This window comes from Vanellus vanellus (genome assembly GCF_965231255.1).
Source record: "Vanellus vanellus genome assembly, chromosome: 13".
Taxonomy (NCBI): Eukaryota; Metazoa; Chordata; class Aves; order Charadriiformes; family Charadriidae; genus Vanellus; species Vanellus vanellus.
The window spans coordinates 19,687,944-19,713,131 of record NC_138918.1 but is presented as its reverse complement, the minus strand read 5'-3'; the positions used below and the strand labels follow the sequence as shown (position 1 = coordinate 19,713,131).

General features: G+C 46.2%; 1 protein-coding gene across 1 annotated transcript; it reads left to right on the top strand.

Moving 5' to 3' along the window:
• The first annotated feature begins 223 nt into the window (after positions 1-223).
• Positions 224-22,011, top strand: HSPA9 (heat shock protein family A (Hsp70) member 9). The gene is made up of 17 exons (XM_082489945.1): positions 224-376; positions 1,539-1,597; positions 2,986-3,073; positions 3,190-3,371; positions 3,891-4,015; positions 5,583-5,656; positions 5,744-5,850; positions 6,673-6,835; positions 7,506-7,598; positions 9,301-9,510; positions 11,954-12,181; positions 13,002-13,106; positions 14,148-14,265; positions 16,150-16,244; positions 18,500-18,592; positions 20,319-20,459; positions 21,228-22,011. Exons 1-17 carry the CDS (start codon positions 290-292, stop codon positions 21,285-21,287), a joined length of 2,028 nt encoding a protein of 675 aa, XP_082346071.1. The 5' UTR covers positions 224-289; the 3' UTR covers positions 21,288-22,011.
• Positions 22,012-25,188: the final 3,177 nt, after the last annotated feature.

Sequence of the window (25,188 nt, the reverse complement as noted above, 5' to 3'; positions counted from 1 at the left end):
CCCTTCGGCGCCCGCGTTCCGCTCCAGTCCGCGGCGGCCGAGGTGGCGGCCCCTCTCACGGTCTCAGGGAGGCAGCGTGCATCCGCGCCTCCCGTGCTGGTGCCCCAGCGGAGCGCCGAAAGCGAGCGGAAAGATCAGGCGTTCATCGGGACAGCCTGCGGCGGAGGTCCTGCGGCGCCATCTCCCTCCACACCCCCCCGCGGCCCACGTGGGTGGAGATTTCCAGAAGAGCGGCGGCACCGCGCTCCCCCCTCGTCCTCTCGCCGGCCTGGTCCGCCGCCGCTCCGCCATGCTCAGCGCCAACCGCGCCGCCGCGCGCCTCCCGCTGCTCCTGCCGCGCGCCGCCCCCGCCCCCGCGCCCCCCGGGCGGGTCCAGGTGCGGGGAGAGGGACGGGGGAGGTCTGGGGGTCGGCGGCGCTGAGGGGACGGGGGAGGCCCGGGCAAACGGGGACGGGGGTCGGCGGCGCTGAGGGGACGGGGGAGGCCCGGGCGAACGGGGACGGGGGTCGGCGGCGCTGAGGGGACGGGGGAGGCCCAGAGGGGGGGTATGGAGGGGGAGGGGAGGGGAGTGACGGGCCTGTGTCGCCGGCCCGTTGGGTTGTTTAAAGTGCTGAGGAGATTTTGTGAAGAAAACCTTTAACGGCGGTGGGGTGAGGAGGGGGTGGCGCTGGGGGAGCGTGTGCACGCGCCGGGGCCTGCTTTCAGGGAGATTTATGGTAAAATTGCTCAATTTGTCGTCGTCGTCCCCCCCCCACTTCCCCCTGTGTGTGGAAATGGCAGCGGGGATCAGGCTGGGGGAGGCACGGAAGGGCAGCTCTTGGCCGGGCACCGCCGCCGGGCCCCGCCGTGCTCGTCGCTGTCTCCCGCGCAGGGCCGCTCTCCGCCGCCGCGGGCACGGTGCTGGGCCGGGCCTTTACGCCCTTACTCGCTCCGGGGGCGCGGCGAGGCCCAGTGTCTTGAGGAACGAGCGAAACGTCCGTGTCCCGTTCCTCTCTATATTAAAGCGTTTTTATTAAAAGCTCAAAACAGAAAAAGGGATAACGCGTTCAGAGCTCGCCGAGCCACCGATTCGCACGTGCGAAGTTTTGGCACTGTAAAAAAATCTTAAGAGTTGATGCAAAATCTCGACTGCGCATTCTTCAGGAGGTGTAGTAGATCGTTTGCTGCTGACTGGGCATAAAGCTCTGAGAAACGGGGTTAATGTTTATCTGCTGCTGCTCATTGAAAGCTGAAGGTTCAGAGTTAATTTACTGAAATGCCTTTTGCCTGGTAGCATATTCATGGACTGGTTTGTGTGAGGGGAAATAGCTTGGTTCTGGTAATGCAAATCAGGTCTATGCCAGATGAGTAAGTGTAGTAATTGGGGTTTTATGGCAGTCTGAATCTTTTCTAAATTCTTTCTTAGCTTGCCCATAAATTTTTAAAAATAAAACATTGTAGTAGGTGGTGTCGCTATGGTGTCTACCTGTGAAAGTCTTGACTTGAAGATCACTTGATGTTTAAAATGAAATTTTCAGTAGAATGTCTTTATTTTGCAGACATTCTGGAATGGCCTCAGTCAAAATGTTCTCAGAGCAGCATCCAGTAGAAAATACGCGTAAGTATTTCTTTCCATTTTCATGTTTTCATATTTATGTATACTCTTCTCCTGATACCAAAACTAATTAGGAGTCAGAGGTGGAGTAATGGAGCAAAACCATCAAGATAAGAATAGTACCTATGTGTGTCACTTTCCTAAGGCTGTGTCTTCATGCCTTTACTTGTTTTTTTTTTTTCCAGAGGAACTTTACGAATTGTTTTTCCCCCATTCTCTTGCCATCAGCAGCATCCACAAAATGTGGATTGTTGAGATTTGTTTGATTTAAAAATAAATTAAAAATTGGTGGAACAAATTGTTTTACACTGGCATGAAACAAGAATAATGCGTGGCTCTGTTTCACTACAGATAAAGTTTATTTCAAACAGCTCGGGTTTTAATTACTTGCTTTTCTTGTTGCAAGATAATGGGAAAAGAGTAGTAGTTAGTTGTGTAACTTAGTCAGATGTTTTGTGGCTGATGCTGATTCAGGGCACAGAATGGGAAATCTGTTTGTGTTAGGAAAACTGCCCAGTTCTGGTTAGTACACAGAAACCGAGCAGTTGCACATTTCAAAGATCACTGCTTCATGTTATTTGCACTGGAATTAGTGCAACTTAGCATCTTGGGGAGTGAGAAGGTGATAGCCTGGTAATAAACATGATCCTGCTCTGCCATCTGTATGCTTTCTTCATCCCAGAACATGGCTTTGTTTGTAAGGCAAAATTATGATTCAGGAGTTCTCTGTAGCCTTGAAGAGGGTAATATGGACTTCCTAGAAAGAAGGAGGAAATTCAAATTTGTCTTATGTAAGAACCACTCCCAATTTTCAGAACTGAATTAGTTTGTTGCTCCTCGGGATCAAAAGATGGTTATCTGGCTCAGATGGTCTCTGGCTCAGAGAACCCTGCATATGCATTTAGTAATTTGTTGTCTTCTTGTATTCTTCTCTTCGTGCTAAGCAGTGGTAAATAAACCAGTACAATTTATTATTAGCGTTTTGACTCCAGGTGGATGTTTTCAGACATGTTTAAACATCAAAAATAGCCCAAAGCAAGTCCAGGAAACTTCAGACAGTATTAGTTATGACTTTGTTTTTTGTCAAAATCTTAAGGGATGTGGAGAATATTTGTAGTACAGATTATTCTGGTGAAGAATAGTGTTTTGCTTGTTTAAATAAACAAGCAAGGGTTTAGCTATGTGTGATCTGATTGAATACAGAGGCACAAGGTTAAATTCCTGTATAAGAGTCAGCGACAGAACACCTGAGGTCAGAATACAATGCATATTTGCTTCAACATCTGGTGGAAAAAAAGAAATCATGTCTCCAGGATAGAAGGCTTTTTTGCTAGCTAGCTAGTTATTTTCCTTTAGTAGTAATTTTATTTTTCCCATAATACGCTTTACAGCTCAGAAGCAATTAAAGGTGCCGTTATTGGAATTGATTTGGGTACAACAAACTCCTGCGTGGCAGTTATGGAAGGAAAGCAAGCAAAAGTAAGTAAAGAAAATGAATACTGGCTTGCAGTAGCATTATTAGAAGTTGAATGTCCCAAATTACTGTTCTCAGAGGCAATGTTTTTTGATGGCATCCTGTTATGTTTTTTACATAGGTGCTGGAAAACTCTGAAGGTGCCAGGACAACACCTTCGGTTGTTGCATTTACAGCTGACGGCGAACGGTTGGTTGGAATGCCAGCAAAGCGGCAGGCAGTAACTAACCCACACAACACCTTCTATGCCACCAAACGTCTCATCGGGCGGCGCTTTGATGACTCTGAAGTCAAGAAGGATATGTAAGTGAGCATTGAGAGCAATTCCACTACCAGCAGGAATGTGTAAAATACAATGCTGTATAACGTGACATGTTATGTTTTAGAATATAACCCTTTTCTGGGTGAAGTAGTTATGCCCTTGAGTCTCAAGGATTCATTGCTTATGTTCTGAGGGCCTAGCTGTATTTTACTACATTAGTTACTGATCATCTTAAGGTTTTCAGCAAAGAAGACAAAAGCCATCCTGATGGCAGTGCAGAATTGTCAGCATCTACTCATGAAGACTTTTCTCATTCTTAGGGGCATTTACAATCAAAGCAGTATGATCATACCTAAGGCTAGTGATTAAATGATGTAGCTGATTAAAAGCAGTAGTAGTGTATTGGTACTTCTGGGACTCCCTGGATCTGAGGCTGCTCTTGGCAAGCTCAGTATTCTTTGTCTAGAACTTGTAGATATTCATCCGCTGATACTAATTGTAGGGGGTTTTGTGCTGTATGCTGACACAGAAATTGAGTGTAGAATTCTTCTCTTTTCTAGTAAGAACGTTCCATTTAAAATTGTCCGTGCCTCCAACGGTGACGCCTGGGTAGAGGCTCATGGGAAACTCTATTCTCCAAGCCAGATCGGTGCCTTTGTACTCATGAAGATGAAGGAAACTGCAGGTTGGTACAGATTGATCTTTGCCATGTGTGAGCACAAGTCTGACCTTGGTGCTGGCCTGTGGTAAATGGAAGCGCAGCAGCTTTAAAGGTACTTTTTGGGTGTGGCAATCCTTGTATAGCAGTCCCTTATATGGGGCAGATCATGGAAGGGTACAGTGATGGGCTGTTTCGAAGCCTCAGGGAAGATCAGTGCCTACCTCAATCTCGGATCTTTGGCAAGATATTAGTGCTTTACTTAAAACATACTCTTATCAAAATTGAATACCGATTGAGTTGATACTGAATTTTAATCGAATTGAATGCACACTTACTCAGAAGCGGGAGCTCCTTTTTTTGTAAGCTGCAGTTCTTGTGCTTCCCTGGCTGCAGCTGAGCACGGGCTGTGGCAGCCAGGGTTTTGAGTGGCTGTGTTCTTAGCCACTTCTTAGGTTGTGTATCAGCTGCTAGATACGTAGCAAGAAAGGGAGCGTTCAAGGGACCCAGTTTGGGGGCTGAATGCATAGCTTCTTAGCCAGTGATGAGTTTAAATCTTCATTAGCAGAAAATATCAATTGGCCTGGAGAAATATTTTTTTTCCTTTTCAATTCCTAATGTGGTTTCTGTGGAAACCAAGTATAATATACAGAGATAATAGTCAGTAGCTGCCTTCCCCAGGCTTGTTTGGTAAATGTTGTGCATCCAGTGATGGGTGTTTGGAGGGCAGGACTAAAGGTTGTTACTGAAGCTTCATGCAAAGATTATTTTTTTTTCAGTGTGAGGTCCTGGACACTTGCTAAAGCTCCACCCAAGCGTAAAATATGAGTACGTGGTATGTGAGCATCTAGATGTGATGAATCTGATTGAGGATAGTGTTCCTCTGCCTTAAGCAGGGGTCTGCTTCCTGTAGGTCTGTTGGCTTTTGTCCTGGATGCTACATGAATTCAACTATGGAATGATCTGGCTTTGCAAACCACACGCAATAATACAGCATGTAAGGTCTATGCGGCGCTAACGCATAGGCATAAATCCTGTCTGTTCATTCTCACTGAATCGTGCACATTCTTATTTTTTAGCAGGTCTGAATCTGATTACATCCTTCTCTTTTTTGAGAGAAATTTGTGACCTTAAATTAGGGTGTAATGCATATTTTTCCTGACTTGATGTCTCAGATGCTTATAAAGTTAGTATATTGTACTGTATAAATGTTACCAACAGCAGACTATAAACAGGATGAAAATGAGTAAGTTTTAAATGCATCACATGTTTTCTGTTTCTTTGGAGTGTTCAACAACTTCAGTCTCTCACACTAAGAAGAAAATTTAAGCTCTCAGATAAATTCTCACTAGTGGCATCCAGTTACCGATGGAATTGCGGGGGTGCTCTAGTCAGAAGTCTAGAGACTGTTCCATGTTATATAGAAGGACTTTATTTCTGTGCAGATCCCTCTGCATCTTCCCAGGAAGCAGCAAGTGCTTGGGCAGCAAGCCTGTCTTCTGTCTGTTCAGGAAAATGATTTCAAACTAAGTAATAACAACTTGGTGGTATTCTTATAAGGATAACTTTCTGTTTTGTCTCCCTCTTCCTCCAGAAAATTACTTGGGACATTCAGCAAAGAATGCTGTGATCACAGTCCCTGCTTACTTCAATGATTCTCAGAGACAGGTATTCACCAAGCTGTAACCTTTTCTGACTTACAAATTCCATTTAGTTTCTCTCCGTACTCAGCACTCTTCCTCTTTTTTTCCTCAGGCTACAAAAGATGCTGGGCAGATTGCTGGCTTGAATGTTTTGAGGGTGATCAATGAACCAACAGCAGCTGCGCTTGCCTATGGTCTGGACAAGTCTGAAGACAAAGTGTAAGTGCCCATTCCTAACACCTACCCTCTCTTAAATAAGCATGCTGTAATTTGCTTTGTAAATGCATTTTCTGCTTTCTGCTTTTTTAAAATCATTGGTTGGAATTCTGCCAGAGTAGACTCACAGCTGTGAGTCAGTGCTGTGTAATGTCACCTCTGTTCTATGCCAACCATATTTATTAAAGAAAGCGAGTTCATAACTTGCAGGTACAACTTCATTATCAAAGCTGAGTGTCAATTTAATTATCTTACCTACTAGTGGCAGTGATAGGTGTGGCTAAGGGCAACTGGGTGAGAGGCTGTCACTGTTAGTGCTGAAGTGAAGCACAAGAGGTTTGCTGAGGTTTGGTGCATGGTATCCACAGCTTGCATCTTCTTCCCTGACTGCATTCATCCTTCTGTCGCTGTCAGGGGTGGTTATATAAATGCAGGGGGTTTGTTACTGATTTTGTGGTTTTGCTGTAGATTATAGTGCTGTGAAAGCCTCACATTTTGAAAAACATGTTTCATAATGGTTCTGGTGTCCCTGTCCTTGTCACTGGATGTGAACATCTCTTTTTGAAGAAGGAGGAACCGCCCTCTCTGAAATAACAGACAAGGTTAAGCATCGTGCAGCACATCTTTCAGAGAAGACTTCCACGTGGACTCAGTGCTCAAGAAACATGTAACGCTGTGTAACTTGTTTACCGCTGTCTTTAGAGAGGCTTTTAACTTTTGTGGACAGCAACATGAATTCTGCACACTTCATTTCCTGTGGAGAACAATTGATGAGCCACACAACTTTGTCTAGAAAGTAATGCTTTTCTGTATCCGTTGTTGTAGTATTGCAGTCTACGATTTGGGTGGCGGCACTTTCGATATTTCTATTTTGGAAATCCAGAAGGGAGTCTTTGAGGTGAAGTCCACCAACGGTGATACTTTCTTAGGTGGAGAAGATTTTGACCAGGCTTTGCTACAGCATATTGTTAAAGAGTTCAAGAGAGAGGTAAGGTGTCTCACCGGAATTCAATCTTGCATTACGCTGTTTTCCAACCTCGCTTAACTTCTATAGAAGAAGAGGAATTTTCTTAAGTTACTGGGACTTGGTTAGTAATCTGTGGCACAGTTGAAATTTAAGAGTATTACATGTTAGCCTGGCTTCCAGTTCTTACACTTGTTTTCTTGAGGTGGAATATTCCTCTCCTGGAAGACATAGAATAGCAGGACTTCTGCCTTTTTTCCTTTAGCATAGCAGGACTATTTTATCCATAGTCTGCTTACTTTTAATAATAAAAATATGTGGTCCAATTGAATGTGTCAGCACAGATGCACATAATACAGGGTTGGCTGTCTGTAGGAAACTTCATGTAATTCCAACTGCTTTGCTAATTCAGTCTTGCCTTTGTATTCTGTGATGCAGCAGTTACAGATTAAAGCTTGGAAAAGCTTACTGTATAATCACTTCCAGAGCAGAGAGGGCTAGCAGATGTTTTTGAAATGCTAAATACATTTGCCAGAAGTGAGAGATGTCAGCAGAAGTGCACATATTGGGCTGTTTTTCTACAAACACATTTACAGTCAAGAGTGATAGGAAGGTGAACTGCAATGAAGAGGAGCTTTCCGTGACTCCTGTGCAAAAGCTGAGAGTCTGTTAACCCATATTGTTTGTTACTTAGATGGGTGTTGACCTGACTAAAGACAACATGGCCCTTCAGAGGGTGAGAGAAGCATCAGAGAAAGCAAAGTGTGAGCTTTCGTCATCTGTGCAGGTAGGTGGCTGGGTTCAAAGCAGACAAGTAAAACATTGTGATACATGTTGCATTATTTTTGTTTACAAAGCTCTATGAAATTGCTGCTTTTTTTTTTTTTTTTTTTTGCTTGTGGTGGCAGAACAAGCTTCTGTGTAACCAAATGGCATCACTTTAACAGACGGTCCTTTAGCAGGGTGGACTGTTTAGGAGCACAATTAGTTGTCGGAAGGTGAGAATTGTAGTGGGTGCTGTGTTTTGCCTTTCTTCTGACACTGTTTTCTGATCTTTCAGGGAATGTGACCTTATTTCCAACTTGTTATGTATTTTAGAAGTATGATGGGAATCGGGGAATTCAGCTGCAGCTAGTACTGCTGGGTTACTCAAAGCCCTTGTGGCTTTGTGCAAACAGGTCCAAAACCTACTCATTCCACTGAAACAGCTAATTGGTCTAATAAGAAATAATTTCTATAAAGAATCTTTACTTACTTGCATATAGAAGAGTTGCCTAGAAAAAGGGGGTATATGTTGCCTATTCTTTTTTCCATTCACTTTGTATATTAATGCATTCAAGCACGTCCTTTGTTCACTACTGAATAAGGAGCTGGAGAAGCAGCAAGTTGGTGGTGTAATAGTCTTGCCTAAGTGAAATTAAGGTCAATTATATAGTAATTGAAATGGGGTCTCTGCCAATTTCTAGGTTCTGAATAAACTTTTTTTTTTTTTGATGGTGGTCTTTTTGTTGGCCATGGGGAGCTCATAGCAAGGAGTTTAGGCCAGTCACAATGGATGCATAGTTCTGCCAGAGACATAGCAGGCTCTGTTTTACTAGCTCAAGAGTTGGCAAATGCAGTCTGTTCGTACCAGGAAAAACTGAATTCCTTAACTCTTTAGCAGTGAAGGGAAAACAAGTTGCTTTTGGCCCTATTTTCTCCTAATATTTTTGACCATGCTATTTATAAAGTGAATGCACACCTCTAGCCAGTAATGTGGGTTTAGTTCTTGTGTAAACTTAATCTCTAGAGCTTAAAGCATTAATGTTTTTAATTGCTTTGATTTGCAATATCTTTTGATGTCGGCATGACTCAGCACTTGAATAAGATGGTTTCAGTATAAGATTTTCTTTAAAAACCCAGCATGTGAATTTGTAAGATTGTTCACAAATAGCTATGAAAAGTGGAGATTATGGTCCTTGGTACTGATGGAACTCTGTTAAATGGCAATGGACTGGCTGTTGAACACGAGTTGTTTGCGTTTAGAAAACAGTCATGAGTTTTTTCCTTCAAGTAGCTTACATTGCATGAAATGTTAGTCATTTGGCAAAATCTTTTGGGACTCTGAAGATGGGCTTTCTTCTGTGTTGTGCTAAAGGAAGAAGATTAAGGTTGTCACTTCTAATATTTCACCTCTTACCTCCTGGCTGTGACAGAAATTAAATTGTTTTTCTTAATAAGAGAAGACCTCAAAATAACACAGTGTTAAAATTGGAACTTTTTTGTTGTAACCATGAGATGTGTAACAAAATAATTTTCCTATCTCTTGTCTGAAATGTCAAACATAAAATTATGCCTGCTGCCACTTAAAGACTGGGCTGCAGTGTGAACAGGCACATAGATGTTTCAGTGCAGGCAGAACAGAACCTGTAACTTGATCTAAAACCTGTACGTAGCTGCCTTATTTTCCATTCCTGTTTTTTCACTCCATGCCTGTTTTTGTGCTGCAGACTGATATTAACTTGCCATACCTTACGATGGATGCCTCTGGACCAAAGCACTTGAACATGAAGCTGAGTCGCTCGCAGTTTGAGGGCATTGTAGCTGATCTGATCAAAAGGACAGTAGCGCCATGCCAGAAAGCCATGCAGGATGCTGAAGTCAGCAAGAGTGACATTGGTGAAGTCATCCTCGTCGGCGGCATGACCAGAATGCCAAAGGTATGAGCTGTGCATCTGTTATGGGCAAAGCGGGTACAGCTAGCTGGTGCTTACTGTCAAGGGTGATCTGTAACAGAAAAGTTGGGAGTCTGGTAACATCAAAGTTCCAGCAGCTGAATGACCTCCCAGAGCAGAGCAGATGTGCTAAGTAGTCACATGAAAGCAGTGGCAAGGGACTCTCTCATCCTGTTTAATTAGCTCAGTTTGAATCTGGGGGCTGTAGTTGAGTTGCACTTTACAAAGACAAGTGGGTGGTATCAGGAGTTCAAAATTCAACTTGACCAAACACAAGCAGCATCGTTCAGATACATAGGGTGTTTTCTCTTGTTTTAGACTTCAGTGTGCGATAAAGGTACACGTCAACAATAACCTGTCGGTAATCCTCTCCTTCCAGTGGATTTCTTGCCCTGTGTAGAGCACTTACAGCTAGCTGTGAAGATGCTGCCCAAGCAGAACAGCTCTGTTACCTGCTGATTGCCTGTATTCGGCTACCTGTGTGAGGCTGGGTGTTGTCAAGCATATTTAACGGGCTGTTCCAAACACTCATTACCTAATACCTGGCCCTTGTGTTATGTGGTGATAAGCACCAACAGGTAACTTAAAAGCTTGCTCTGCTGACATGCACAGTCTTGCAGATAAGGTGCTGTCTGCTGGTGATTTACTATTCTTGTTCATAGCAATGCAGACTACTGCTCAGCTCCCCCGAAGTCAGAGGTGAACATGTACGTACACGCTCCCTTCAAGGGTACGGCTTGTCCTTTTTCTACCAAGATCATCAAAATCTCATTCCGTAGGGATCCATTAGGCTTGGACTATTTGTTTGCTTTTAAGATTTGTGTTTTGCAGGTCCTTGCTCGGTGTGTAAATCGTCCTGCTTGGGACTGATTTGGGGTTTGGTCATGGGGGTTTTTTCGTCCCTAACTGTTAAACGAGCCTGGTGGCTGGAGGTGACACTAGTGTGTGTGCAGAAGGTCACCCAGGCAGGGGAACCAGAGCAACAAGGTAAACAAGCTACTGCTCTGGCCAAAGCTCAAGTGGAGTAACTGTGCTGTACCTTCCCAAAGTCCCTGCTGTTCCAGCTGGATCAAGGAAAAATTGTGTGTGATTAGCTACGTATAAAGTGATGAAAAACACTTCTAGAAGTGGGGAAGCCCTTCCTGAAGTGTTATGTATCCTTTGGGGGTAGGAGACAGTACTTAAATATTGACTTTAATTTTTTATGATTACTTTTACTTTTTTACGCCCTGTTTATAACCCCCAATAGCTTTGAGCTTATACAGTGGTTTCCTGCGTGCCTGTAGTTACAGCTCTGGCTCCGAGATTAGTGCCTGTATGTTATGCACAGCACAGAGCCTTCTCTTCTGTACCTTGCTGTGTTCACTTCACCCCGCTAGGAGGGAACGTGCTTTCTTTGGAGCGCTCACATGGCCAGTGCTCCAGGAAACATACAGTGGGTGGTTAGAAGTAATGTTTCTTTTGTACTGTAAAATATGCCTCCAGAAGGAAAGACTCGCACTTAATTATATGCTCATACGGAGTGTCTTCCTCTGTAATGATGACTCCTGGCAGATGTGTCTTGGCTTAAGTGCAGAGGAGTTGGACGTTTGCTTACGGCACAGTTTTCCAGGCGCGTTGTGCTGACCTGTGCCCATGTGTGCTTAAGGGGTGTACTTGGGGAAAACAAAGTCCCCTACCCTTCTCTGGTAAGGCAGAGGAGCAGACTGCTTGTGCGCTGGTGTAGACACCTTGTTGTGCTCCCATCTGGATACTTCAGCAGTAAATCTGTTGCAATCGTGAGCACATCCTTCCAAAAGGGCAGAGCAGTTGGAAAGATAATAATGCAGCACAGACTATCAGCTGACATAGCAGATCTACTTATCTGGTGAAACTGCCCATTAAATATTTTTTAAATACTGCACTTCATACAATTCCCCCCCTCCCCCCGCCCCTTTTTTTTTATTACACACAAACAAGACGAACTGTCCTTCTGCTCTGGATCTTTTTTACCTTCCCTGTGCTCTGCCTCCACAGCTGTACTGTCCTTGACAGCTGCGTTCTGCCCAGTGTTGGCTTGCACAAGTTCCCGGAGAGCAGTCCTTGACTTCTGCTTGATAAGCATGGAGTGATCCCTTCTGAATATCGCTGGGCTGTGTGAAAGGACTGATGTAGGTTGACCGGCAGCTGGCAAACTTGATTGCAAGAAAGTCTCCAGAGAAGGTGTTGTCTAGACAGAAACGAGTGCATTTAACAGGGTGCGTGGAAGATAGGGAATTAGGGAGCAGTCACAAGCCTGAAGCTTAGTATTTCTGTCATGCCACAGGGTTATACAGCGGCAGGAGCATAAAGATACTGACCTTTAGCCAAGGCTGTCGTGTTCTTATGGCCACAGCACTGGGTAGTAATGGTTCACTCTGCATATGAGTTGTGCTTTCTCTCCATTCAGGTTCAGCAGACTGTACAGGATTTGTTTGGCCGTGCTCCTAGCAAAGCAGTTAATCCTGACGAAGCCGTTGCTATTGGTGCAGCTATTCAAGGTGGCGTGTTAGCTGGTGATGTTACTGATGTGCTGCTGCTGGATGTAACTCCCCTCTCCTTGGGGATTGAGACACTGGGAGGTGTCTTCACAAAGCTCATCAACAGGAATACTACCATACCAACTAAGAAGAGCCAGGTACAAATTGACTCTAGATGGGGGGGTCTTTTGTGGTGGTCTCAAAACACCCAGTGAAGGCTACCCAAAGCATCCCAGTATATAGTCTTGTCTCCTCATCTGGCAAGGAGAAGCACCGTAGAAATCAGATTTGCTGTCAGCCACTGTGTACCTCTGTTGATTATTAGTGTGCCCAAGAGGGGAGGTAAGCTGGGTTAATGTGTGCCAAGATACCCCAGGATGTTTGTGGCCTGGTCATGATTGCAGTGTGTGTGCCATGATGTAACTGTCAACACATCATTCTGAAGAAGAATTGTGTGAAGACCTTCTGTAACTGAGCACCGCACCCTTTGAGACCACCTTTCTTAGTCTGCATACCTCAGAAGGAATTCTTTTTTCCCTGTATTGTAGGGCCCTAACAGACTCGGGTGTGATCCTTTCTTTCGCTTTGCCTTGTCTGGGTCTGTGAGTGTGTGCTCTTACTGATAACGCTTGTTCTCTCTGGGGTGTGGGGTTGGGGCAGGAGCCCTGCAGTTTCAGGAGGAAATGTTCTGGTAATGTGGCTGGCTGCCACCGGAGCCTGCTGCTGGCGTGGCATTGCCAGCTTTCATGTGCTCAAGTGCATATAAGACAAGATGCCGGTGAGCTTGGCCGTTGCTAGTCTTGGTGCCTTGGTGTTTTGTAAGAGGAACAGGGGAACAACAGACACTTAATGATTCTTTAGCTCTTCAACGTAGCTTCTCTTTATTCCTTTTCATGTTGTTTAGTCAGCTTGTAACTGCAGCTGTTCACGTGTTGCAATTTACTACCTATCCAATAACTTTCTGTTCCTTTTGCACAGGTGTTCTCTACAGCTGCTGATGGGCAGACTCAAGTGGAGATTAAAGTATGCCAGGGGGAGAGAGAGATGGCTAGTGACAACAAACTTCTTGGCCAGTTCACATTGGTACGTTGGCGATTCAGTGTTCACAACCTTAGAGTTGACCTTCTTTGAGAGGTCCAAAGCCTTCTCCATTTCAGTTGACCCCTGAAGGCAGTGTTGGGGAGAGTCATCTTACAAAAGACATCTAACCCTATTTGTAGTAAAAAAGCAGTCTCTAAAGGCACAGCCTGATTCTGGGGCTGCCTTTTGGTGGCAGGGGAGCAACTAGCATTTGAGACGGAGCTCAGAGTTTCTAAGAAGCCTTATGTGACACAGGGGCTACTGCAGCATTAGGACTTGATCACATAGAAGGGCTGTCCCCACTTCTGGGCACAGAGGGCAAAAAGTGCTCTGTAGTACCAGGCCTGTGCAGCAGATAACCTGAACGTGGGCCTTTCCTCTGGTGTTGCAAAGACAACCCACAGTCCCTAGTGAAAACTCATTTCTAGCCTGCTTTTCTGTGAAGGCCTGTGGAACCGTCCTGCTTACTGGAGAATTCCTGTGTGCAGTGTGTGGCTGCCTAACCAGCTCCCTGTGCGGAATTGGTTTGGTCAGTGTTGGCAAAGTTTGGCACTGTTTGCCTAAACTTGCTGTTGCTAGGTAGAGCCATCCAGAAGGGAAGGGCTTTGCCTTTCTTTTGTATTTTTGAAGGAAGCTGCACTGCCTGTCATTCTTAATATGGTATCCTCGAGGTAGCCTCAAGGTAGTCAGTGAAGTCCAGTCATGTCCAGAACTGAGGAAGTAGAGCATCCTGCCATGTCCTGGAGGGGAAGAGTGGGTTGCTTAGCAATAAAGCAGAACCTGTGTCATCTCCAAACCAAACTTGGGGACTACCTCTTCTGGTTTCTATGCTCTTGTTCTGGGTAGAAATCTGTATCCTGTTAAATCTAGATACTGCTAATTCACCACATGATGCCAACAGACATCTAGAGGACTTGGCTCGCGGGCTTAGTTAATAGTTAATTCAACTGACAGATCTCCAAGATAACGTGCCCAAAACTGGAGTGATGTACCCTGAGCTCGTGTCTGTGTGGTAGCTAATGGCTAAGCACTTCTCATTCTCAGGTTGGGATTCCCCCAGCACCACGTGGAGTGCCCCAGATTGAGGTCACTTTTGATATTGATGCTAATGGTATCGTTCACGTGTCGGCCAAGGATAAAGGCACTGGACGCGAACAGCAAAGTAAGTGCTCTTGGATGCCGCCCAGGGAGGAGGAGGAGGAAAGGTGTGGGGCAGTGATGGTGCCATAGCACGCTGGGCACTGAGGGTAACACTAGGTGACTGCAGAGGTAATGGAGTGCTGCCCTGCTGGGCATCCCACAGCCCAGGAGTGGGGACTGTGGTGCATCTTACTTGATGAAGAGTCAGGATGACACAAGCAATCTGTTGCCAGAGCAGCATAGACGCAGTTGAAGTCGTCTTAGACAGCCTCCTCTGGAAAGGGGGACAAAGTTACTGCAAAACTAAATAGGGAAAGGGAGGAGTGACAACTGGCCTGTAGCTTCATTTTAAGGAACTAAAGCCTCTGTAAACACATAGCACTCTGTTGCCCCTTCCGACAGAGATTGCCACCAGTGGATGCTCTGTCCTTGCACATTAGGCAGAAATGAAGCATCTGTCCATACCAAGGTCAAAGAAGGCCTCATTGGCAGGATTTTACCACATTCCAAGTCACTTTTGCACTATATGCCAGTCCGTCCTTGGTCTTGCTCTCTGCTGCGATTGCTATAGCAATGTTTCAGCAGAGCATAGCCGTTTCCTGGGGTTTTCTGTATGTCTCAGCAGTGCTGCAGTCCCCAGAGAGGTGTTGGGCATACAGGTTGGCTAACTGAGGGCTCACAGGTGTTTGTGGAGCAGTGCTCCTGCTGCTTACAGGGGTGTCCCGTGTCACTGAGGAACTCAGAGCGGTGACATTCTGCCCTACATTACCCTGAAGAGGGCAGAAATTGGGGTTTGGGAATCCGGCACCTTATGAGAGTTGTTCTTGAGCTGTGTTTCTGGGCACTCTGTTCCTTTGGGAGTGCACTGTGCTAACACATGAAGAGATTGCTGTCTGAGGCTGCCTGCATGAAGGTGCCAACTTTTCACTGAGAAATCAAATTGGGAAGATCTCTGTTGAATTCAAGGCATGTCAAGCACAGCTGAACAGATCAGCCCTGTGCCGAGACCCTGTTTTGTTTCTAATTACTTCATTACAAAGGTCTTGAAATTCAAGTGTCTTGAAGCATCAGGTATTTTGCGTTACCACCTTGTTAATTTTCATCCATTTAGGCTGGAAACGTCTCTAAATGGCAGGAGGCTTGGGGACTTCAAGCTGTCAGTATATTTTGCTCTGTAGTGCAATGAAGTGTTAGGCCTGCTGGTCTGGGGTAATTAATGACACTGTTGACATTTTCTAAGGCTCTGTTGTGGGCTCAGAAAATTAATTTGAAGCATTTGTAGATTCCCCTGATACAAAATAGATCTCTTTTGTGCCTCTAACTGGGAAGTCTCTCTACTGTCCTTCAGTTGTTTATTGGAGACAACCACTTGAGCAATCAAAGGCATGCTCCAGTTAAGAAAAATAGTTAACGCTGTATTGGCAACTTGAAGGTATATGCTCTCCTTCATCGTGCTGCTTGGCTTGTGGCAGAAACTTGTTACCAAAACCACGCTGCTTGTTGCTTTGATTTCCTTGTAGATTTTCAATGTGTGGCAGCCTTCTACCTCTGAATAGCCGTCTCCTGATAATAGGCAACCAGAATTTTTTAGCTGCCTATCTGTGTGCAAACGTGCTCCTGATTATAAAGCTGAACTGCCGATCCCGCATCCACATCCAAAGGACATGTGTGTGTGTCTCTGTTCAGGGTTTTGTACCGTTGACAAATACTATGTAAGAAAATTCTTTCTAATGAGGATATCAGTATATCCTCTTTTGGACTTTGCAATATCCTGGTTTTTGGTCCTCTCTTGCAATGAAATTATGCTTTACTGCAGAAATTAGCTTAAATTTAGACTATACTTTTTGCCACTAATGGAGGAAAAAAAAAATATAGGGGGGACATTAACGCTTCTTCTCTAATGCAGTTGTTATCCAGTCTTCTGGTGGCCTTAGCAAAGATGAAATTGAGAACATGGTGAAGAATGCAGAGAAATATGCAGAGGAAGACAGGCGAAGAAAGGTAATGTGATCATTATGGTATCTTCCAGCTAGTGGCGTACCTGCCAGTTATTACTGTTGTGTGCTGTTAACTGTGCCCACCTTTGAAGGAGGTGGTCTGTACAGTCTTGAGCTGTTTGCTTGTGCGGTTACCCGAATATCTGCTTGCTTCCTTACATCCAGTTTACGCTCCAGACTTGTAAGAAGATGTATGCAGAGGCATTTGGATCTTGGGTTTGGGTTAGGTAACTTGCCCTACGGGACTAGCGTTTTAATTCCTCCCTGAAGAATTACTGGGACATGGAGGCAGCTGAAAGCAAACTCGCCTGCCTGTTACCCATGACAAACAGCTTTGAGCTTTGCAATTCTAGTTTGCTTTTTATCATCAATGCTCTTTGCTGTCCACCTGCCTGTTATCTTGGCTGTTTATTTGAAGCTAGCCTACTACAGCTGGCTTCTCACAGCGATGTTCTATTTAAATGGAGGCAGTACGGGGATATTTAAGTTACTTTCTCAGAGTTTATTTTAAAACTTGATTTATAGAATCTGCCAAGCAAAGCTGTCCTTCAGCCTCTTCCCTTGTAAGTGGGAAGTTGCTTTCCATACTGCTTAAAATCTCACTGTGGCATCTTGAATGCTGTATTCACCTGAGCGCGGCATTTGCCCTCAGTGCAGGTGAAGCCATCAGGAGGTGTTTGCAAGCCCCACTGACTTTGTCAGGAAAAGACTGACACTTGCTATGGTTGAGTGACTGAACCTGTGATATACATAGGATTAATGGTTGGAACTAATTGGTTTAATGAGGGTAGTACTAATGAATTATGCTGCTAAATATAGAGCATCGATTTCTAAGCGGACACAGTGAAGTCCTACTCTGGGATATAGCACCAGCATATAGTTAGTGATTGCTGAAAGTGGCACACTGTGTTCTCCTAGCCTGTAGAAACCTGTCTCAGGTGTTCAGGCAGTGCTGTAAATCTCACTCTCAGTACTGAAGGCATCAGAAGAGGACTAAAGGAGAGAATCCATGGAATAAATTCATGTGAAGCAGCATCGTCTTGCCTCGAAAGCACTAAAGCCACATAACATTGGCTTATTAGCTTTTTTAGATTAGATGGAGAACCTTTTAAGACTTCAGTCTGAAAGTCCCACTGTTTAGATAACTGCATCATTGCCATGAAGCATAGGTGTTGGCCTAGCATTTTGAGAGGCTGCACTGAAAACTTTTTCCTGTTGCCTTACTTTGATTTTGTAACTTAAATCGCTGAATAAGTTCTTCCTTGGCATAGTTCCGAAGTGGGACTCATCTCTGCTGAGTGACCTATCAGAGTGATTAGATTGCTTTCTTAACTAATGCTTCTCTTTGCTTAACGTATAATTATGATGGTCAAAATTGCCTTGTTGCACCTTTCTGATCGTGGTTTAACTGCCATGGAAGTATCATGAATGCATAAACAGAGTTGTCGCTCTGCTGGACTCGGCATCCTGCTGTGAACTTTGACATCCCACAAAGAGTGAAGACACAGTGTAGAAACAAAATTATTTTTCATCAGCTTTCCACTGTAAGTGGTTAGCTTCCTGAGAGTGTTATCAAACCCTGTTTTGGGTAGACTGTTCTTCCAGATGGAGAGGGTTAGGTGTCCCAGAGACGGCTGCTGGTGAAATAGTTCATGTTGACTCTGGGACTGAATTACGTCTCAGCAGGAGTACTGCTCCTCTGTACTTACAGCCTACCCAGTACCCCGTTGTCTTTGCAACGGTGACATTAGGAACTGGTATTTCTTACCTAGCACAGTGGGGGTTTTCCACTGTTGAGATGCCTCAGGCATTTGTAATAAGGAGAGGTGAGTAAAACAGCCCAGCGTTTTAGTTGTCTCAGGTGTCCTTGTTGATGAAGAAGCTGAAGAATATTTTCTGAGATTTCTGTTGCTTTCCCGAGGAGCAGAGCAGAGAGCACTGTCTCTGCAGTTGCTGGCTCTTCCAGCGTGCCAGCAGTAGTGCTGTACTAGTCGCTTCCGCTTCCAGGAAAGTGGGATTCGCTACATGTGAAAGCGTGAGGACTGCCTTGCAAAGACTGCCTCTTTGGGCTTTGTGGTGCCAGAATGCATCTAGAAATGGTTTGCTTGCATTTCTTCCTCCTGCCTTGCCATTTAGAAGGGCCCTGGGTGGGAGCTAGAATTGAACGTGGCAGTTCGGGGAAAGAAATGTCAGCTGCTTGTTCATGTGTAGCCAACTCAGTGATGTATGCAGTAGTCACTTATGACTTCTCTTACCCAGGAACGTGTGGAAGCTGTAAACATGGCTGAAGGCATCATCCATGATACAGAGTCTAAGATGGAGGAGTTCAAGGATCAGCTGCCAGCAGATGAGGTAGGTAGTTTCTGATCCCGCAGCAGTAAAGGAGGTAAGATTCCTTACTGTGTCTTGGCTCAAATTCTCACTTGACTCATAGCTGGCTCTGGCCAGTGGCACCAACTCCGTGTGTATTTCCATGCTGTGGAAAGATGGCACAGCCATCAGTTCTTCTGGTTTTTGCATTTGATGAGTGGGATGAGCATGGCTGAGAGGAGGATGTAAGGACATACTTAGAAGAATATGGTTTGGATAATAGCAAATATCCTATTTCAAAGTGCGAGTTCGGTGTCACTGAAGATCTGAGAGCCTGAGAAGCTGTTAATGAAGGGCTTCTGCTTGAATTATGTCCTTGACTTGGCCTTGCAGTGATTTGATAAGAGCTGCTCTGTGGCCTGTGTGAGAGGAGAGCTTTGCTCAAAAGCTCGAGATTATGAACAGAGCCTACCAGTGTAATAGCAGAGGGACAAAGGCAAAGCTGCTGTGCAGTCCCAGCAGCCTCGGTAGTACAAACACAGCACCCAAGAACTTGGAGGCAACGAAAATTACTGTATCCACTTAATTCTGATTTTTCTTCTATCTTTGGAGTGGATATTTAGTATCAAGGGAGTGCTTTCTCATACCCTTCGAAGTGACAGTTTAATTTCTGCGTTACGAATTTCAAAAACCAAGTTTAAAACAGATTGCACAATCTTCAACTTAACAACTCTTGGAAGAAGAATTAAAGAGCTCCTAGGGCCTCTGCGAGGCATTTGAGGGAACAAGGTTATAGTTCGTTGGTAAGTAGGCTCTGATCAGTTCAAACGCTGTTTTTCAGACCAGCTCCTCTCTTCCAGGGTGGATATTGGATGACTGTGTTTGGGATTATGATCACTGGAGTTTTGTCTCAGGAGCACAGAGCCTAAATCCCTGTTCCCTGCAAGGGCTGCTGTTCCCTGTAATGTCGTTCGGGGGATACCGAGAGGGAAGTGGGAAGCAGAGCTTGGAAGAAGCCCTGTGCTGCCTGGGTGGAGATGGGGGCCTGACACACAAGGCATCGATGGCCTTCCCCTTCCCGTGGGTCTGAATGAGAACTCTGCCCACGTTTTGAGTGTGAACACTGCTGAGCAAGCACTGCCAGCGCAGCTGTCCCCCAGTAACCTCGCTTCTCCAGGCCCTGCCTCTCCAGCAGCATGCCAGTCTGACGGAGAAACGCCAGACTGTGCGGAGCGTTTGACAGATGGCTACAGGGGCTGGGATGAGACCGTATTGCTTTTATTTGTCTCTCTGCTCCTTCTCCCACGTGCAACAAAGGGATTAACCAGGGTGGTGAACAGCCTTAGTCATTGGCTTTCTGACATGCCTTAAATATAGATGAAAACCAGCTTTCTTTTCCCTTTACCCCGGCTCCTGGGGTGACTGACTCACTGAGGAGGTGTGCCAGGGAGAGCAGCTCACATCCTTGGCGGGCTTTTCAGTCTCTGCAGGGCTTTCTGTCCTTGGCGCCTCTGCTGAGATGGCAAACAAGGGGACCGATTAATGCCAACTGTGGCATATTTAGTGAAGTGGACAGGTGCCCGTTGGGAACTGAGCACAGCCCTAGTCCTGGCAGAGCGTATGGCTCAGTTTGAGACTTAATTTCAGGGCTTCTGGCAAAAAAAGCGGTAGTTTTGCTGTGGCCAGTAGGTGGGTGAAGTGACAGGAACGAGATTCTCTGTGAATAAAGTGCAGGATTTCATTGTGTTTCTTTGTGACTTATTTGCAGTGCAACAAATTGAAGGAAGAAATCGCTAAAATGAGGGAACTTCTGGCTCGTAAAGATACTGAGACGGGAGAAAACATCAGGCAGGCAGCAACCAGCCTGCAGCAGGCTTCTCTGAAACTCTTTGAAATGGCATACAAGAAGGTAGGTTCACGGTCATTTCCATTTGATGGCCCTTGGAGTGGGGACACCAAACATTGAGGCAAGAGCTGTGCTTGGAGGTGGCGCTGAGTCTCGGTGCAGCTCCCTCAGAGTGCCACTTGCTGTAGAAAGTTGGGTAGAGTTGAAGGCCTGAAGTCTTGGCCATCCTGCCGTAGGTAGCCTGTCTCTCAGGCGGTGTGTTACATTTCTGTCCGGTGTTGTATGAAAAAGTACTGGAAACTCAAAAGGAGCATCAAGAAGAGCACAGACAGAGAATGTAGAGTGCCTAAAGAAGTAAAGTAATGCCTGGACTTACTTTAAGGCTGATTGTATAACAGCCTTCCCGTTCAGTCTGGCTCAAATCACAGTAGTAAGGCCATCGGGGTTTACTTCTCGCTCTCCTTCCCGCTGAAAGGCCCACCCATTCACGCCCTGGCAGTTGTGTTCTTCAGCTGTTGTGGGAAGTCTCCCGGGATGGAAGTGGCACACTCTGCCCAGGTGACCTTGGTGGTGCTAAGCTCTCCTTACTGGGGAAAGCTGCTTTCCTGATGTCAAACTGAAAACGTTCAGCGCTGCGATGTAAGCTTGGATAAGATAATTTCCTGCCTCTTAGTAGATGTCATGCAGAGATGAGGATGGTTTCCACTCTCCACTTCTCACTGAAGGAAGGGTTGCTTCAGCCTAGAATGAACCTAAGCAGCTAGCTAGGAGAAAAAAATCTGGGAGAAGCATTTTGCTGTTACTACAACTAATAAGCCAACTCTTTCACAGATGGCCTCCGAACGAGAGGGCTCTGGAAGTCCAGGGGATCAGAAGGAAGAGAAGCAATAAGAAGTCTCTGTCTTGCCATGACTAGAGTATGAAGAAGAGGTCGATTTCTTGACGCTTGGGAGAGAAAGGACCTTCCTGAGCAGCAATGGGCAGAATTCAGACTTACTGTGTTTTTGCAGTATTCTATATATAAAATTCTTTAATGTATAAACTTAGTGATGTGTCTGCTAGATAAATTGTCACTTGATGAAAGTTAATTCATGCCAGATGAAGTTCTAAGTGTTTGGCCCTGTGGTATTCAACTGAGGCACCTGAGGACTCACTGATCATTTATTTCTGATACTTGACACGATGGTGTATTAAATCTGATATCAAAGTTTGGAAACCATGTCACTAAATCAAAGGGTGGAGATGGAAGTCCTGCTGGAACCGGGAGGAGAGTAACACTTGTACGGACCCTCCTTGTGGATCTGAGTACTTGTGAGCAGGCAGTAAGGCCTGTGAACAGCAAGGAGAAGGCTGGTTACACTGCTAGAGAACGTTCAGATCTGCAGCTAGGTTAGTGCCCTTGTTCTCAAGGAGAGGGGTTACTTCAAATTTAGCTGTAACGTTATTTCTTACAAAAGGGGCTATGCGGAAGCTAAGTACTTTGCTTGTTTGAGCCTTCTGCTCCATCCTGTGTCTGTTCTCTGCTTATGGTAAAACAATTTCCTTGATAATAAAACTGTTACTGGATCCGTTCTGGATTTTTTTAAAATAAAAGCAGAAAAGTGTCCTACATGGAGTTCTTGGTATCCTGGCCTTTGATGGAGAACATGAGCAAGTTAACTGCCTGTGAGAGCTCCTGGGGAGGGGGAACAATCAGCCGGCTGTAGTGGCAGCGGCTTTGTGGAACTTGTGCTTTGTTCACATGCAAAAAGAAGGAAGCTGGTGTGAGGTGAGGGTCCGTCCCTGCGGAGGGCATCGCTGCTGTGCTCAGAGGAGGTGCCTGGAAGTCCTGCTGTGATCTGCTGTAGCAGTGGGACTTCACCTTCAGGCACTTTGTGCTTGCGCTCAGTCTTCTGAAACCGGCTGTAGACTCAGCAGCACTTGCCCACTGCTGCTTCTACAAACCACGTCTTCCAAGGGGGTGCAGTCTCCTTGCTGCAATGGATTTATCTGTTTCTCCTTTTTCCTCTGTTAATTCTGTAGAAAGAAAAAGCAAACTTTACAGCTGCCTTGTCCTGACAGCTCAGATATTTAGGAGGGAGGAAAGGATTCCTTTTGTCTGGCACTCTAGACAGTCTCCTAATTAAGAGAAGCTATTAGGGAAGGCAGCAAGTCTTCATTCTGTGAATTTTCTTTTAAGCTCAGGACTGGAAGGAACCAAGACTGAGCCCTCCCTGGCAGTCCTAGCAAGAAAGACTGGAAGCAGCTTCTGCTTTAATCAGCCTGGCACATTGAAGCGGGGGGGGGGGGGGGGGGGGTGGGAACCCTGCTTTAAAGCTGAATGGGTGATCTAACTGTAAAGTGAGATGGGAGGTGATTCTTTCCCTCTACTCTTCTGGTGAGGCCCCACCTGGAGTACTTCATCCAGCTCTGGAGCACCCAACATAGGAAAGACGTGGACCTGTTGGAGCAGGTCCAGAGGAGGCCACAGAGATGCTCTGAGGGCTGGAGCCCCTCTGCTGGGAGGACAGGCTGAGAGAGTTGGGGGTGTTCAGCCTGGAGAAGAGAAGGCTTTGGGGAGACCTCATAGCGGCCTTCCAGTATCTGAAGGGGCTCCAGGAGAGCTGGGGAGGGACTCTTGATCTGGGAATGGAGCCACAGGACAAGGGGGAACTGAAAGAGGGGAGATTTAGATATTAGGAAGAAATTTTTTCTTTGAGGGTGGTGAGCCCCTGGTGCAGGTTGCCCAGAGAAGCTGTGGCTGCCCCATCCCCGGAGGTGTTCAAGGCCAGGTTGGATGGGGCTTGTAGCAACCTGGGCTGGTGGGAGGTGTCCCTGCCCAGGGCAGGGGGGTTGCAAATGAGGTGATCTTCAAGGTCCCTTCCAACCTAAACCATTCTATGGAGCTTGAAGCATTTTGGCCTGGGTATAAAAGAAGGTGAGGAAGGGGCCTGGTGTAGCCATAGGAGGCAGTAAGAGGCAATGCCTTCAGTGCTCAGCCTGCGGCATGCTCGGTGTGCCATGGTGAGGGAAGCGGGTGTGCAGAGGGGGTTCTTAGCCATTCAGAACATTGAGCTGCCTGGCGTCAGGCAGACTGCGGAGTTCCAACCCAAAATTCAGCGCTTTGCTTTCACCAGGGGAGTTAGTGGGATCTAAGGCTCCTAACTGCCACGGCTGGTTACAGGGGGACTGTACGGTGCAGCAGGCCAGCCTGCGGGGCTTTCATGTGAACGTGGGTCTTCCACGGGTCTCTGAGTGGTTACAAGCTCATCACGCATGGGTCCAGGTCCTGTTTTGTTGGGTTTTTAAGTGGCAGGGCTTCGATTTGTCACAGATGGGTCATGGCAGGCTCAGAGATACTTGGATCGCGTGACAGAATGGTTCCCTGGGTGCTTTGAGGAACATGTGGCCGAGGATTTGCGTGTTCACAGCTACTGCTGCTCCCAAGGGCTGTTTGTGCCATCTAGGTATGCAACTGCACGTGCCTTATGTGTGAAACCACGTGTTTCATGCTGTCACAGCATAGCCCTGTTCCTGTCCTATACGGGGGTTTGGTAATGGTCGGGAGCACTTGGCTCTGCTTCTCCTCAGAATAATCTCCTTTGCAAAACTCAGCCGCAGGTGGTTTCTGTCCTGAATTTCCCTGTGCTGCTGCTCCTGGCAAAATTGATCCCCTGTATAAAACCACAGTCTGAAAAAGAGGAGGGATTCTCCGGCAAAGCCAGTTGGGTATGTCAGGTGCTGAAAGGAAACGTCCTTAAGTGAAACAGGTTAAAAACCATCCTCCGTGGAAGCTTTTCCTGCTGTCTGCCTGAAACCGCAGCCAGATGTTCCTGCAGCGGAGTCGGGGGCAGCCCGGGACAGTGCTGCTGCCGCTCGCACGCTTTTACCTCTGTTCCGGGCTTGTAGTCGGGGCAAAGGCGATGGATCATCATCTCGCAGCCTCAAGGGTCCTGAATCATTGACCGGGGTTGGCCTTTACTTCTTCAATGAATTATTTTCCCTATCACACTTTAAATGCATCTTTCATAGATGATCTTTATTTTTTAATGAGCTGTTCTTAGCTCCTCCTTTATAAGCTAAATTATTGAATTGGGGAGGCAAAAGCGAAATCGGGTGATGCGTGTCATGCTAAGAACAGCTTCTTGCTGTGAAAAAGTGCCGGGAAGGCAGGAGACGGAGCAACTCCTGTCCTGAGGAGTAACTGCTGCCGTCCTGCCGCTGGGAAAGCATCTGTCAGCACCAGGAGAAAGGGCGTTTGGGGTTCATTGCCCGCTGTCATTTCCCACGTAGGCCGATACTCATCTTAGGAAGCCCGTAGCCCCAGCAGTGCTGCAGGTCTGGAATAAATTGCTGGTCTGTGTATGATAGTGATTAAGAAAAGTTTGGCATGTGTTCTTTGGGGGAAAAAGGTGACCAAGGGATGTTTGTGCTGCGTGTTTCCACCTGCCTGCATCCTCTCACCGTGTCCTCTGCGGGTGGGAGACGGTCAGCGCAAGGCACAGCGTCCTTGCGCTCTGCAAGTCAGAATGCCTTAAAATAATAACGGTCAGTAACACAAACAGGACTGGGACGGTGGATTCCAGCGTCACAGCTCCTGCCTGACTCTAATAGGGGAGGGAAGGCTGAGATTTCAATCTGGTGCATGTTATCTCTGCTTGTCTGCCTTCTTTTCCTTTCCTAAAAGTGTTTTCCTCCGGCTGAGGACAGCCGCAGTGTGTTTCCCCCTGCTGAGGATGGGGACCTGCTGCGCTGCCTGCGCAGGCAGAGGATGCTCGGCGTCCCCAGGGACGGCAGGAGGAAAACGAGATGG

What these genes read in the sequence shown, in the direction of transcription:
- HSPA9 (XM_082489945.1), top strand. Translation starts at nt 290, where the DNA reads ATGCTCAGCGCCAACCGCGCCGCCGCGCGCCTCCCGCTGCTCCTGCCG. An exon ending in GAAGATGAAGGAAACTGCAG is followed by an intron (nt 4,016 to 5,582) that starts GTTGGTACAGAT and finishes CTCTTCCTCCAG; the next exon opens with AAAATTACTTGGGACATTCA. An exon ending in CACTGGACGCGAACAGCAAA is followed by an intron (nt 14,266 to 16,149) that starts GTAAGTGCTCTT and finishes TCTCTAATGCAG; the next exon opens with TTGTTATCCAGTCTTCTGGT.